General features: G+C 38.9%; 1 protein-coding gene across 1 annotated transcript in view; it reads right to left on the bottom strand.

The window, feature by feature from the left end:
• Nucleotides 1–1491: 1491 nt before the first annotated feature.
• The window catches only part of VPS13C (vacuolar protein sorting 13 homolog C), a 1402311-nt gene continuing 1389063 nt past the window's right edge, over nucleotides 1492–14739 (bottom strand). Inside the window, 3 exon segments of the mRNA XM_053719302.1 lie at nucleotides 1492–2022; nucleotides 2956–3045; nucleotides 3742–3865. Coding sequence (XP_053575277.1) covers nucleotides 1924–2022; nucleotides 2956–3045; nucleotides 3742–3865 — 313 coding nt within the window. The 3' untranslated portion in view covers nucleotides 1492–1923.

The raw sequence follows: 14739 nt of genomic DNA, 5'->3' as shown, positions 1-14739 counted from the left end.
AAGTACTCTGTGCCCCAGGACATTTACCCAATCGTTTCACATCTGCCAACCCTTCTTTTATAGTTTTATTAACTTGAGCAATAATGCCGGAGAGGTCATCCTTTGTGGGTAAGGAGCTAAGGTCCGCTTTAGTGACTACTGTGGTTTGTCTCTCCAAGCAGAGAGTGATATCTTCTGTCCTGTCCATAGTATCAGACATGGTTGTGTCCTCAGTGCAGGTGTTTGGGCCTTCAAGGGTCGTAAAGAAGGCATTAAATTTATTACCTTGCGCCGTCACCAGTTTTGTACCTTTGTCCCCCTTAGATTTGTTAATTGCCTCCATGATAATGGTGTGGGAAGCTAGGCAGTCAATAACTGTTTCTTGTCGGCCTTGCACGTGGGATCTCTGTCTAATGATTGCCTGCCTTGAAATTTGCCGGCAACAGTGTCAGTCTCTATCAGTGTCCATTAGTGATATTAAGCGCTGATAAAGTGCCTTGCTTTTGGTTAGTGTAATAACAAGGATGGGTCTATGGTTCCTGGGAAAGTCTGTAGTAGATACGAGGTAAGCGTTAGCTACGTTGTGCAGCCTTTTCTCAATTAGCCATTCGTGTCTCATGCAAGTGTAACTAATGTGACCCAGGCCCTAAGGACAACGCTCTTTTTTTTATTTTGTATTGCGTGAGGATTCTGTGTACTTGCGTGTGAGCATCGCTGAAGAGGGTACCTTTGTGTCTCATTTAATGCTCTGGAGATGTGCCGATGTTATGGATCACTGCAGGAGGCTGGTCATTTCAGCTGCGTCATCCGTGGTAAAGTTGTGCTAGGCCCGAGCATCTGTTATTGTTTGCTGAGCTCCGCTGTACTGTGGCATGTATCTGTGCTATTGTTTAGTTCCCCCTCTCGATCATGGCACTAATTCATGCCCTTGTGTGTTTGGGTGTTGGGGAATCACCCGTTAGACCGTCCGCCGAGTCTGGCTGCTCCAGAGCTTCACTAGAATGCGGTCATGTTCGTCCTCGGCCGGCTCCGCCCCTGATCAGTCGCAGCTAGCACTCCATGTGACGACCACTGACTCCAGTCCTTTAAACTTTACATTCTAATAACTAACTATACAGATATCTATATTAAAGGTATTTTTCTAGTAAGAGTTATTTGTAGAAATTCACTTATATGGTTAACATATTTCTGTTTGTTTATTATGCCCAATCAGATATCTTATATAACTAATATATGAAAGGGTAACTTGTGCAGATTTTTCCTACTTGCTGTCTTCTAGAATCTCACGCACCAAATTAGATACCAGCACATTTCACATGTCTATGCCTAGTACTGTTTTATACAGTTCAGACTGCATAGTGCTGTACTTACAAGTGACTTGATTATAGATTAGACGCTTGATTGAGAATTCCAGTTGGATCTCTTAACTATTTCACCAAATTGATTCAGCTATAAGGTCCAAAAGAAATGCATTTCTAATACTATAAAAACAAAAAAACAGGAACAAGTGGATCATAAATCAATATATATGTATTTAATCAAAAGTACCTTTATACAGAGCAGTATTTTTTTTATCAGAACAACAAAGAATACAAAATGTGTTTCTTAAATTTACCTGCACACAGATCACCTATCAAAAACATGATCAACAGTCACCCGAATTTGTAGATCACAAACCACATACTGTAGGAGACCTCTGCACACAACGGACACATTGATGGCTGTACACTCAATACCTGTGCAGCCAATGGAAGACTCATCATATAAAGTCTGTAATGTCTGGAAGACCTGTGACTTTCATACCATATAGTAAGTCACTTGTATTCCTTAAGTACAAAAAGTGTAAAGCACATAAGTATTTAATGATATTGTTGAAAATGTTTTTTTGTGTTATACAGAAATGTAGAGTAAACCATTGCAAATTCAGAGACGCCACTTTTGTTTTCAGCAACCGTACTGCTGGTTAAATCGTTCGGATTTCTGTCTCACTAACACATGCTGCTGCATGGTTGCCTGAGCATCATCTATCGCTTTCAGAACCTCCTGAAAATAATAGAAAGTGTGATAATTAGAATGAGAGACATTATTTAGTTTGCTCTGGAACATTTACCTCTAGCTCAGTGGTTTTCATAGCATGAGGTGGGCTTCCCCAGAGGGGTGCGAGAGCATACAAGGGGAAGCGTGGGGGCATTAACACTTTTCACTATCTTATGGAAACCACAAGCAGCAGCTGATTTGTAAAAACATAGAAAGTTTTTTTAAGAGCTGAGAATGACACCTGCCCTGTTGTAGTGACATAAGGCAATGGGTGGGATAAGGCAACTGATTAACACAGGAGTAATAAAGTGCAAAGTGAAACATAAGTGAAACACTCTTTTGGTTGAGCACAATCAGCTCTTGAGAGCTGTGTAAATCCTCAGATGTAAACTCCCTAAATTCAAACGAAAAAGAAGTATTATAATTTTCTTTAAGGGGAAATTAACATTTATTATGGGGTGGGGGGCCCTGTATTGAACAATTCGTCAGAGGGGAGACCCACTGCATAAGACTTTGAAAACCCTGCCCTAGCTGACAGCTGATATTAACCAAATAACCTAAGAAATATGTAGAGAGGGTCCTTAAAGGGGAGCTTGTTGTCTGACAGTTGTCTTTTTGATTTCCTCCCAAATCAGAACCCCTGAATGAAAATACCACACAGACTAAAATTCTAAGCAGTGCATATACCGAAAGGCATGTGCAAATATTCTTAATTCTGCATTCATTAATGAAACCAATTCTGGAAATTGCTGCATTCAGCTCATTTGGGCAGCGGATTTATTACACACAAATATCTGTGTAGCGGTATTGTTTGTTGCACTTTTATTCTAATTAATCTGAATACTGAATATTATCACATCCCTACCGACAACTATTAAGAGAAAGACACAAACATTAGTATTTCTAGTGCTCAGAACACCATAACTGTAAATTACATACCCGTGCAGCTAAGCTATCTAGGAGTTGGATTCTTTTCTGGCTTTCTTGAATGCTGCTGTCTTTCTTATGGAAAACTAAGAGCCCCTGGTCCTGTTAAAGAAAGAAAACAATTCAGCACTAACCAGCATTTTTTTAAAAACATTTTGACAAGCAAGTACAGTAACATTTAGGCATATGCAGGTAAACTACCACCTTTATGAGCTGGCAACATTCCCATTTTAATCACATTTGGCAGGAACTAACATTTTATAATAAGGTTATAACAGAAACATATTACTTAAAGGGATACTAAACACAATTTTTTTCTTTCAAGCTTCAGATAGAACATGTCAATTTTTCTTTGTTAATCACCCTGGATAGTGATTGCTTATTGGTGGCTACATTTAGCAAACCAATAAGCAAGCGTAACCCAGGTTCTGAACCAAAAATGGGCCAGCTCTTAAGCTTTTTATAACTGCTTTTTAAATAAAGATAGCAAGAGAACAAATAAAAATTAATAGGAGTAATTTGGAAAATTGCTTAAAATTGCATGCTCTATCTGAATCATGAAAGCAGAAATTTGGGTTTAGTATCCGTTTAAAGGATGATGCCCTCATATAGTGACATTTAGCAACCACTTATTTTGTAAGTTTTTAATACATCTAAATACTAAACTAGTTGTAATTACTAAAATGCAAAATCATTAACCAGTTGATCTTACAATTTCTGAAAACCACATTTCATGGACTCATTAAGAATGCACAGCCTGAGATCCAGAAATATTCATACACTGTTAAGAGAATATACCTTGACAAAGAGATTCAGTATGTTTTCTTCCACAGTCGGTGGACGGAGAAAGTCTTCAAAGGAGTAGTCCCAATCTATAGTTCTGTGGCCAAGGATCTCCACTTCCTTCACACATAATACCCTCCTAGTAACAGAGAAAGACAAGTGGTAAGAAATCGATAGCGCAGGGTGCATTACCTTGTGCAAACTATAACGCACAATCTGCTCTTTCAAGTGGATGGTTAACAGTGTTAACTAAAGTATCTTAATGCAGCCTATACTTGTAATGGCTAGTGCAGAGCAGTGTTTGCACACTCATTGTGCTTGTATTAAATATGGTGAATGAAATGTTGCGCTTGTAAATAATCCAAAATGGTGCTCTTTTTAGATCTGAACTAAACGGTTATCATTTGCTAGTTTGCATAACAAAACACATAAAACTATATTACATTAAATAAAGGATTTAAAGGGGCAGTAAACACTTTGTGTTGTTTCTGTTGTGTTGCTATAAAATTACATGTAGGTGACTTTTTAAAATGACATGAAACCCAAATAATTTCTTTCATGATTTAAGTAGAACATACAATTTTAAACAACTTTCAAGTTTACTTCTACTATCAAATTTGTTTCATTATCTCAGTATCATTTGTTTAAAGAGCAGCAATGCACTACTGGTTTCTAACTGAACACATGAGCCAATAACAATAAGTATATATATGCAGCCACCAATTAGCAGCTAGAACCTAGGTTCTTTGCTGCTCCTGAGCTTACCAAGATAAACCTTTCAGCAAAGGATAACAAGAGAAAGCAGCAAAATTAAATAGCAGTAAAACGAGACTCTCTCTAAACCTAGGTAATAAGGATGTTACGTCAAAACTCAAGCTATAGATATTTCACAGGGGGAATTTCTGATTCTAACATATCAGGGACAGTTGTGTAATTGCAAAATTAATAGAATAGAGCACAGGGTGACAGGGCTATACCATGCCATAGTCTAATTATATAGTGTCATCCTAATAGCATAAGGGTTGGGGGCTGGTGGTTTTAGGTATAATTCTAGAAACAAAAAGTATCATGGTTTTTACTTGGTTCGATACTAGGTATGCATAAAATAAATATACAGTAATCTCTATGTATTAAGAATAACAATTACCAACGGCGCGTATGTTATATAGGATCTGCTGCCTCCACAGCTCCATATTTGACATTATAAAGTCGCCATTGCTATAGCGCTATTGTGTAGATAAGTTAAGTAATGGGTTTTGATGTAGCAGCATAGAGAAAAATGTGGCTTATGCGGATGGTCTATACCCTAAATACAATGTATGATAAAATATAAGACCTTATTATGGCGTCTTCAAGTCTACGATAATACATTTAAAACATTGTGTATTACAAATAAAAGTTATGGGTCTCAGGTTAGTATCTGTAGCCAAGAAAGGAAATAAATTGCATTTTATACCTGGGGTGAGACTGATGACATTAAACATGCCCTAAGGGAAATCCTTACAGAAAGGGAAAGGTTTGCAAACAACTGTGAATGAATACACGTAACATCTAAAATAATAAAGTCTGCATGAGCCATGGTCAATGAGTACGGTAGTGTTGGGTAACATATCTGTCTCTATGGGAGTTATACTATACCAGAGCGGCTATTCAAGTAAAAATGCACCGTTGGTACCAGTCTGTCATCCTGGACAGGATTTATGTCTGTCAACAACCAGGAGGCCAAGGCTAATGTCAAAAGTACCTGGTAAAGTTGTAGATCACGCTAAATGGTGGTACTAAGGTCAGTGTTACCACACTCTGGTGCATTGCTAAGAATTATGAACAGCGTCCTGTGGATTTTGCGCCAAGGGTGCCTTCTCAGCCCTCGAACCACCGGTTCGCTCAGCAAAAATAAACCAGATTCAGTGGTATAGCTCAGCTGCCCCGGTGTTGCACTTGTCTTAAAGAGGGCTGCAGCAGTAGTCGCGGTATCTTCAAAATCCGCAGCCAGCTGGGGCTCACAGCTTGATGTCTCAATTATCACCGGAGTCTTCTCAGGTTTCTCAGACTTGGCGATAAAGAAGGATTTGTTAGTAGGCTCTCGGGTTGGAACGAGCTGTCGATCTAGCTCAGAGGAAGAACAGTTAAGGGCAACGGACCATAGTAGAGACAGCTCTTGTTCCAATATCTTGAAGTGGTTATTGAGCATCGCTAGTACAGACGCTTCCCAATCTTGAAACATAGCTGCCATTTTGGACTCTGTGTATGAGGCTCAGTAGATCTTCGTGTTCCCCCTTCCCTATGGTATTGCTAGGAGTAGTATCCTCAAGGGTTTAGTTCAATGGTAGTTGTGCAAGATAGCTTTTGCTATTTAACCTGGATTACCAGGGGGGGGTTAGGTAGAGGTCAGTCCCCAAGAAGGCCGCAGCTGTATCCCTCTCCGTCCCAGTACCTTAGAGCTGAGGAGATCAAAAAATATTCACACCTGCAGATTCAGTGTGTATAGTATAGGCATATTTAGCAGGAATTGATCGTGGATGGAAGTTGTTGTGAGTGATATACAGCCGATATACCAACTCAACCTCTCAGACTCTGAGATAAGCGACCATCTTGGTCGCCGCCCGGAAGCGTCCCCCCCTTGGAAAGTTGTTTAAAATAGTATACTCTGGGGGGTGGAGCCGGCCAGCGACCATCATGGCCGCATAGTAATGTAGCTCCGGATCGCGGGCGCCTTCCACATTTATTTCACCTATCCGGGACCTTAAAATGGCTGAAATAGCCACATCTAGCAGCAGAGACACAAGGAGAGCTCTGAGGCGAGGGACGCTCAGAAACGAGCAGCAGAACGCTGCGCAAAAAGATTGCATCTCTAACCCTATCCCTCAAGCTGAATGTACACTGACAGCTGCACACATTAACTCCCTAAAGCCTGCTAACATCTTCAGACTCCAATGTCAGGCAAAACCAAATGTAAACATGCCTCAGGCTATAATGCTGCCTTGAAGCCACTCTAAAATCCTTCATCCACTGAGAGCCTCAGGACAATCATGCATAACAGTGGACTCCTACACAGACCTTGAATAGCAGCTTCTAACTGTGAGAAGATTCAAAGCCACCATATTACCACCTCTTGTCAGAGACTGAATTTTACTGGAATAAAGTGTACTTTGTTATATGTATTAAAGAAATACAGGCACTACAGCAAATCAAGATCGAGACAGGCCCCCGTGGCTTATAACATCTCAGGCCTGTAACGGAATTTCAAAGAACCTACTTTTATATATATATATATATATATATATATATATATATATATATATATATATATATATATATACACACCTATTGTAACAGCTTGGAGTGTGCCAGTACTACAGCCTGCTGGAAAGCATATATAATGCTCAGTACTGACTTTGTTGCCACTACTTACTCATTTCATTGTACACAGAGACTACCATCATTTCCTATAATCGCTACAGATACACAATATGGCGACTAGAAGAACTACTCAACCAGAAAACTGTAACAAAGGACCTTCTGCTACAAGCTCTAAAATGAATAACTTTTTCAAGATTTTGGAAACATCTGTGACAGACCATGAAGCACCCCAAGTTTCAGACGCCATGTCAGAAGATATGGACTCATCCACACCCTTAACTAAAGCTGACCTCAGTAACTTACCAACCAAAGCAGACTTCGCATCTTTCCTCACACATGTGGGGAAACTCAACAAAGAAGGACTTTCAGAGGTTAAAAAAGAGGTATCAGATCTAAGGGAAAGAGTGATGCAAGTTGAAGAAGATATGGAACAATATAACAATGACCTAGACCTGCAGAATCGCACCCTGCAAGTGAATGATACGCAGATACAACAACTCCAAGCCCAGGTGGAAGACCTGGATAACAGGGGGAGATGCCAGGACCTTAGGATCAGGGGAATCTCTGAACAGATAACCCCCAATATCTTACCACAACACCTCCAGCAATTGCACAAAATCAAACAACAACTTCCAGGGAGGTATATCATGTGCTTTAAAGGATATTGATGCAACTTGTATCCATATATGATATATAATACAACTTAGAGGATTACCCACAACGAAAATAACAAACAGGCGGCATAGATTTCAGGAAACATCCAACACACAGTGACCCAAAGGTAAATAAAGTCAAACCGGCATCCACTATTGCGGAGTAAGAGGCATAAACACTCACCCTTCTGCCGAGAAATAAAAGAAGCTGATCGTCGTCACTCACCCGGTATGAGCATAAGCAGGGATAGGCGTGTGGGTCTTACCCATGTATTCACCTACTTCAGCGTAAGGCGCCGTTTCCTCTTCAACTCCTCTATCCGGAACCAGGACCTGACGTCAGTAACAGCAACAAAGGGGTGTGTGTGGGTAAACGTATGTCGATTGGCTAAACAGCCTGCTCAATTATCCAGCGATGCCTCTGTTGAAATGTATCAGAAATGTGGGTATTCCTAGGACAGCCAAGTGCAGGGACTTTTCATTGAGGATAACCGCCAGAAAGGATTCCTTGTAATCCAAAAAAGTAATAAGAAGCAAAAAAGAAGTGCAGAATCCTCAGTAGTATTAAAAATTCAAAATATTTGAAGGGGGCGGAGCCTACAGCTGCTGCGGAAGGTTGTGTTTGAGAGGAGCTCCTGACTGTGACTGAACTTTTGAAGCTTAATTCTTCCTTGAAAACTTCCCAACTATATTGGATTCTATGCTGAAGTGCCCTGGGAACTCCCAGGAAAGTTTGTTGGGTTCTTACCTCGAAAATTGTCCTTCCTATGTTCTTCAGCTAAGCCGTGCAGTGAATGACCACGTGGCGGAGAGGCCTGCATTGTGGCCCGGTTCACTTGTACTGCTGGGGCTGCCGCATATTATCCCCCCCCCGAGTCTGTAAAGATCCTAGGTTATAAGCAGTGAAAAGGGCTGCTACATATAAAAAGACTATATATCCTATAAGAGAATTGGATGTATATACTACATACTGTCTAGCAATCAATACAAGCAGCAACCCCTTCTTGGCTAATTACAAAATGAAGCCTATGGAGCATTCCTTGCTGTCTATCTTAGACCGTATGCTATGTGACCGCTTTACCCGCATGGCAACCCATCTGAAGGCAGCGTGGGGAAGCGCCGACGAGTGTGTGCTAGAGGAGCCGGTATCAGAACTCCCGACCGAGTTGCAGTTGGAGAAGACACTCACAGACCTGGAGTGCATAGAGTCTCCTGGACAGTCCGCAATCCCAGTAGCCGGCTTACCAGTATTGATGTCAGATGCGCTGCCCGTTGGGGTACTGGATATAGTTGATGAGCTAGGAAAAGCTCAGGAGCTAGATGTGAAACACAGTGCTATACTGAGCGACCCGTCTAGAGAAGAGCTGGGAGACCCGACTTGGATCCGTTATGAGAAGACTGCCCTAAGGAAAAATGTAGCAGCTGTGAAAGGTAGTGTTCCCGATAGTGAATACGCTCACCATATGGCGGTTCTGCAACCCTTAACTTTGCCTACGAATCAAGCCAAGACGGGGATCTGGTCCATAAACCTACCTTCAGCATCTGGTCCTGTCATAACGAATCCGGTGCTCTGTGGGGCTCATACTGAGTGGAGTGTGAGACTGCATCAGACCATATCGGTTACATGCCCAGGAACTTTGTTAATGAATGACTCCACACCTTTATTGGGGGCCTTCAATCTTAGGAATTATGGCAGACCAGAGGTAGCTCCTCGAAGAAGAGGGATCGGATAAACCACAAAGACATGATATTCAGCTGCCTATGTACCCCAGGCACAATAAAATTTCAAAGCAACATGGAGTAGGGAAATGGAGGTATACTAGCTTGCAATGACAATCTACCGGCCTGAAGCTTATGATTCATTTCATATGATTGAATGCAACATATAGGCATTTATTATGGTTCGCTGTTACTTGTTTTTATCTGTGTTTTTTTTCTTGTTGTTGTTTTATGTTTCTTACGTATGAAAACTGCTTATATATAGAACTTGTGTGGGTCAATCATACATAAGTAACCTGCTGGGGGACTTAAACAGATGTGAGTCTGCTGGTTGTTTAATCCTGTTTGCACCACATAACACCTCAGTTACATAGCAAACTTTATAATATGCTTAATATATGACGCAGTGGATTGTAGTCTTGCTAGCTTGCTAGATTTCCTAGAGGATACATATATATGCTAATATCTCCTAAGCAACTAAGGTATTCAGATCCTTCAGTTCATGCAATAATTCTCCTTATTAACTCCTAACATGTTTACGTGGGATAGCAATTGTGTGTGGGCCACACAAAATATTGACACTTTGGGCCCAATTTGAACATTTCCACTTAGGGGAGTACTCACTTTTGTTGCCAACGGTTTAGACGTTAATGGCTGTGTGTCGAGTTATTTTGAGGGGACAGCAAATTTACACTGTTATACAGGCTGTACACTCACTACTTTACATTATAGCAAAGTGTCATTTCTTCAGTGTTGTCACATGAAAAGATATAATAAAATATTTACAAAAATGTGAGGGGTGTACTGTATATGTATGATTATTTTTTGTGAAATATATATATATATATATATATATATATATATATATATATATATATATATAGCTATACCTATAAATCTATATGAATTTATATAGAAATAAATATTTAAAAAATAAAAAGAACATTGGAATGGTAAAATATTTCTATTAAAAACACACTACAATCTATAAAAATGTTTGATGATTTTTCATGTTTAAAAGTATTTGAGTGGAAAGGGCTATAATGTGTACATATACGTCTATAAATGTGTATATATGTATGTATATACATATTTACACATATAAACAACAAATACACACACACACATACACACATTTTTATACATATATGTATACATAAAAAGCCCTTCCCAGTCTAATATCTTGTCATATATCATATACCTTTTAACCCTTATAAAAACATTTTTAATAATCTTTATATGAAATATTTTTTATCAGAAAGTGTATATATGAGGGTAATTCTTCATTTTAATGTGTTTGTCATATTTTGTGCAACTACTTTTTACCCTTACACTTTACTCTAGGTCTTCAGGTGCGCAACCATTTACTTTCAACTTGTAATATGAGTGCTAGTTAGTTCGGTAACGATATTGCTCATCTCGTCCCACGCTAACAATAGCGCACCACTTTTAATCTAGGCCTTAGAGTAAAAGGGACAGTCTACTCCAGAATTCTAGATAATCCCTTTATTACCCATTCCCCAGTTTTGCATAACCAACACGGTTATATTAATACACTTTTTACCTCTGTGATTACCTTGTATCTAAACTCTGCAGACTGCCCCATTTTGTTAGTTTTTTTTGACAACCTTGCATTTTAGCCAATCAGTGCTGACTCCTAGGTAACTCCATGTGCATGAGCACAATGTTATCTATATGGCACACATGAATTAATGCCCTCTAGCTGTGAAAAACTGTCAAAATGTCCTGGGATAAGAAGCAGCCTTCAAGGGCTTAGAAATAAGCATATGAGACTACCTTGGTTTAGCTTTCAACAAAGAATACAAGGAGAACAAATAAAATTTGATGATAAAAGTAAATTGGAAAGTTGTTTAACATTACATGCTCTATCTGAATCATGAAAGTTTAATTTTGAAAAACTTGCAACATATTTTTCATTTTTTATTTTGCCCCTTTTTCATGTAATTTAGCTCTGAAAATCGAGCAATTCCTAATTCTCAGAAGATGAAATGCACCCTGATGACTTCTCAAGGCTAACTCTGTTATATATCTGTGACTAACTGGCTTCAACTGATAACTGCAAAACAGAGTACTTAAGTTTCTACTAACTTTATAACTGTGGCTAGCATTTGGATCCTCCAAACAAAGCAAATAGCAGGTGAAGTTTGGCTATTGAATAATTGCTGTAAAAAGGATGTTAATTTGTTTTACAAATGTTAAGACTTAGCTGATGTTACTGAATAGCAACACAACATAAATATCTTGCAATTACAAGGTATTTACTGTCCCTTTAAAAAATATGAAACCCAAATGTTCTCACTTGTTGTCCACCACATATCTACAAGTGGTTGTTCTACCTCTAATACCTCTTATTCTCCAACAGATTTATTTTACACCATTTGTTACACTGATTAAGATAAAAAAATATTCTGCATATTGGTCTAAAGCAGGGATTTCAAGATCAGTGTTTCTGGGGGCCACTGGCTAAGTGTTGTTCTCGCATGGGGGCCCGCTTGAACTAAGTGCTCCGGAACTGGATATACTAAGAACTAGAAGTGACATTTACACAAGTAGTAGTGCGTGGTGATGATTCCGGAACTGTATCCAAGCAGTGCATGGTGGGAGTCTACACTGGACACTTGCCTTTATATTTATCTTGTGAGTGTCTATATAGATCAACTAGTTACACCTCCTAAAACCTTAAAAAGAAAAAAAAAAACCCTGACAGCCCAAATGAATGGTTTACCCAATAAAAAAGGAGTGCCGCATATGGCCCTGGGGGCGGTACTTTGAGACCACTGGTCTAAAGGGATAGTGTTAGTGAAAGATTACTTAAAGGAACAGTATACTGTAAAATTATATTTTTCCATTGTTCTCTAAGTATTGAGCTTTGATTTACAGATAAATATAAGATAAAGAAGCATGTGTGTACGCAGTTATAACATAATGATATCTGATTTTACATCCGGGAATGTGGGTTTCATATCCCTTTTAAGGGATACTAAACCCACATTTTTTCTCTCATGATTCAGGCAGACCATGAAATTGTAAGCAACTTTCTAATTTACTCCTACTTTCAATTTTTCTTCGTTCTCTTGCTATCTTTTATTTTAAAAGCAGGAATTTAAAGCTTAGAAGCCAGCCCATTTTAGATCCAGCACCCTGGATAGCGCTTGCTTATTGGTAGCTATAGTTAGCAAACCAATAAGCAAGCATAACACAGGTTCAGAACAAAAAATGGGCCGGCTCCTAAGCCTTAGATTCCTGCTTTTTAAATAAAGATAGCAAGAGAAAAATTGATAATAGGAGTACATTAGAAAGTTTCTTAAAATTGCATGCTCTATCTGAATCATGAAAGAAAAAAAAATAAGTTTTGTGTACCTTTAAGTATAGAAACTTTCAGTAAAGGTAGGTAGATATTACAGCAAAATCAGCTATTTCAAATGCTGATAGAAAGGTAAAAGAACTATTTTTAAACTATTGAATACACTCTGGCAGGCAAAATGGATCATTGGGAACAAAGTAAAGGAGAGAAAATTTGGGGGTAAACTGTCCCTTTAACACCAGAACTAAGGGAAAGGTGTTTTTTCAATGTATATGTTCTCCCATAAGAACATTCAATACCTATAATATAAATAAACCTCTTATTTTACTTGCACATTTGATCCCCTTTATCCCATTCCTAAATCTACTTTGCAGATTAGGAAAAGAGTCCTTTTCTAGATTTTCCAAGTCAGATACTAGTAGAACCAAATATGGTTCTTCTTTTGGGGGATATTATTGGTAACCAGGATTCTTCTGCTCTTAGAAAGGTTTATCATGCTAAAATCTGATTATTGACTGTATTGTTTCCTTTAAGAAGTTAGCTATTCAGAGGATGGAAGTCAAATCAAAAAATTTCTAATAATGTCTCTGAAACTAGGCCCAAAGATAAATTATGTCTTCTTTCTTGTCCAGTCTCTCTCTACAGGATGCAGATTGAGAATATTAGAGGAGCATGGCTTTCAAGTCTTTACATCCCATTGGTAAGTTGAAATGACACAAGATACATTTCATCAGGGCTCCTCCTCTAAGTTATTTTTTTCTCCTGTATCTCAAGATACAAAGAAGTGTTGCATTTTTTAGTGAAATCCTTTAAAACATTTTTTTTATGTTTTTGAAACCAGTCCTTTATGTATTTATGAATAAGGATCGGGGGTTTCACTCCAGCCTCTTGTTTCAAAGAGAGAAGTTATGGTTCATATAGCACTGGACAGATCCGTAATAGAATGCTTCCCCTCAGTAATTTTACTCTTTAACCACCAAGTATCTGAAGGGCACCAACCTTGGTGTTTCAATCTATAAAAAAAACTCTTCATGTTTCCTAGATTTCATGTTGAATGCGATCATCACGAGTTTATAGACTCCATTTGGTTTAAATATTATTCCAGTTGCCTTTAAAAAGGTTACTGCTGAACCTCTATCAAAAATTAGATTGCAGGGATTCTAGTGACCACTTACATGTCAGGTATCATGGCAAAAGCTAGGTCATCAGAAAAAGTAGCATGCCACTTTTTCTGGTGGCTCCAGATTTTAAAATTTGATTTCCATGACCTGAAAATGCATAGAAGGATACCTGCAGTCAGACAGCTGTGCTAATGCCAAGGCAAGTGGTGCACAGAACACTGAGGACTAAGTTATTGCCTTGCCGGGCTTCTATACGAAGCACAACTATTCTAACTTCAGTTCTTGGTGCCCACAGTGTGGATTGCCAAAGTGCAGAAAGAGGTGTGCTATGTCAAGTCAATGAATATAAAGTGAGTGCGGGCACCAATACTGGGATTTATATATCCATTCATGGCACAAGAAATCCTTCATGTATTTAGGGATGGACATTGCCACTTCATGCAGGTACAACTGCTGAGCCTATAAACTCTCCTAATTCCTCTCAGTTGTTGCTTGGTAATTCTAATTAACTCCATGTTAGTCCCCCTCGCTCCCAGTTTCCATGACCTCCTGGTGTCTACTCCTAGCACAACTTTTTCCTGCCTGTGTTACTGATTAGTCCCCTGGTACTTCACTGTTCTGGACTGATTTTCTGGTAATGACTCCTGGCTTATTATATTTGTGTCTGTGTATTGCTTGATCTCTGCTATTAGTTCCGGAACTTATAACTGGCCTCCTGACATTAAGCCTTATTATATAGAACTGTCCTTTACTCCTCCTTACTTCAACATTCCATGGTAAACCTCAACAGATAGCTGGACTACTTTTCCTTCATTGTGGAAAATGAAAACAGAAT

Source organism: Bombina bombina, chromosome 6 (genome assembly GCF_027579735.1).
Source record: "Bombina bombina isolate aBomBom1 chromosome 6, aBomBom1.pri, whole genome shotgun sequence".
Lineage (NCBI taxonomy): Eukaryota > Metazoa > Chordata > Amphibia > Anura > Bombinatoridae > Bombina > Bombina bombina.
The sequence above is the reverse complement of the archived record's forward strand: the minus strand, read 5'-3'. Positions and strand labels throughout refer to the sequence as shown.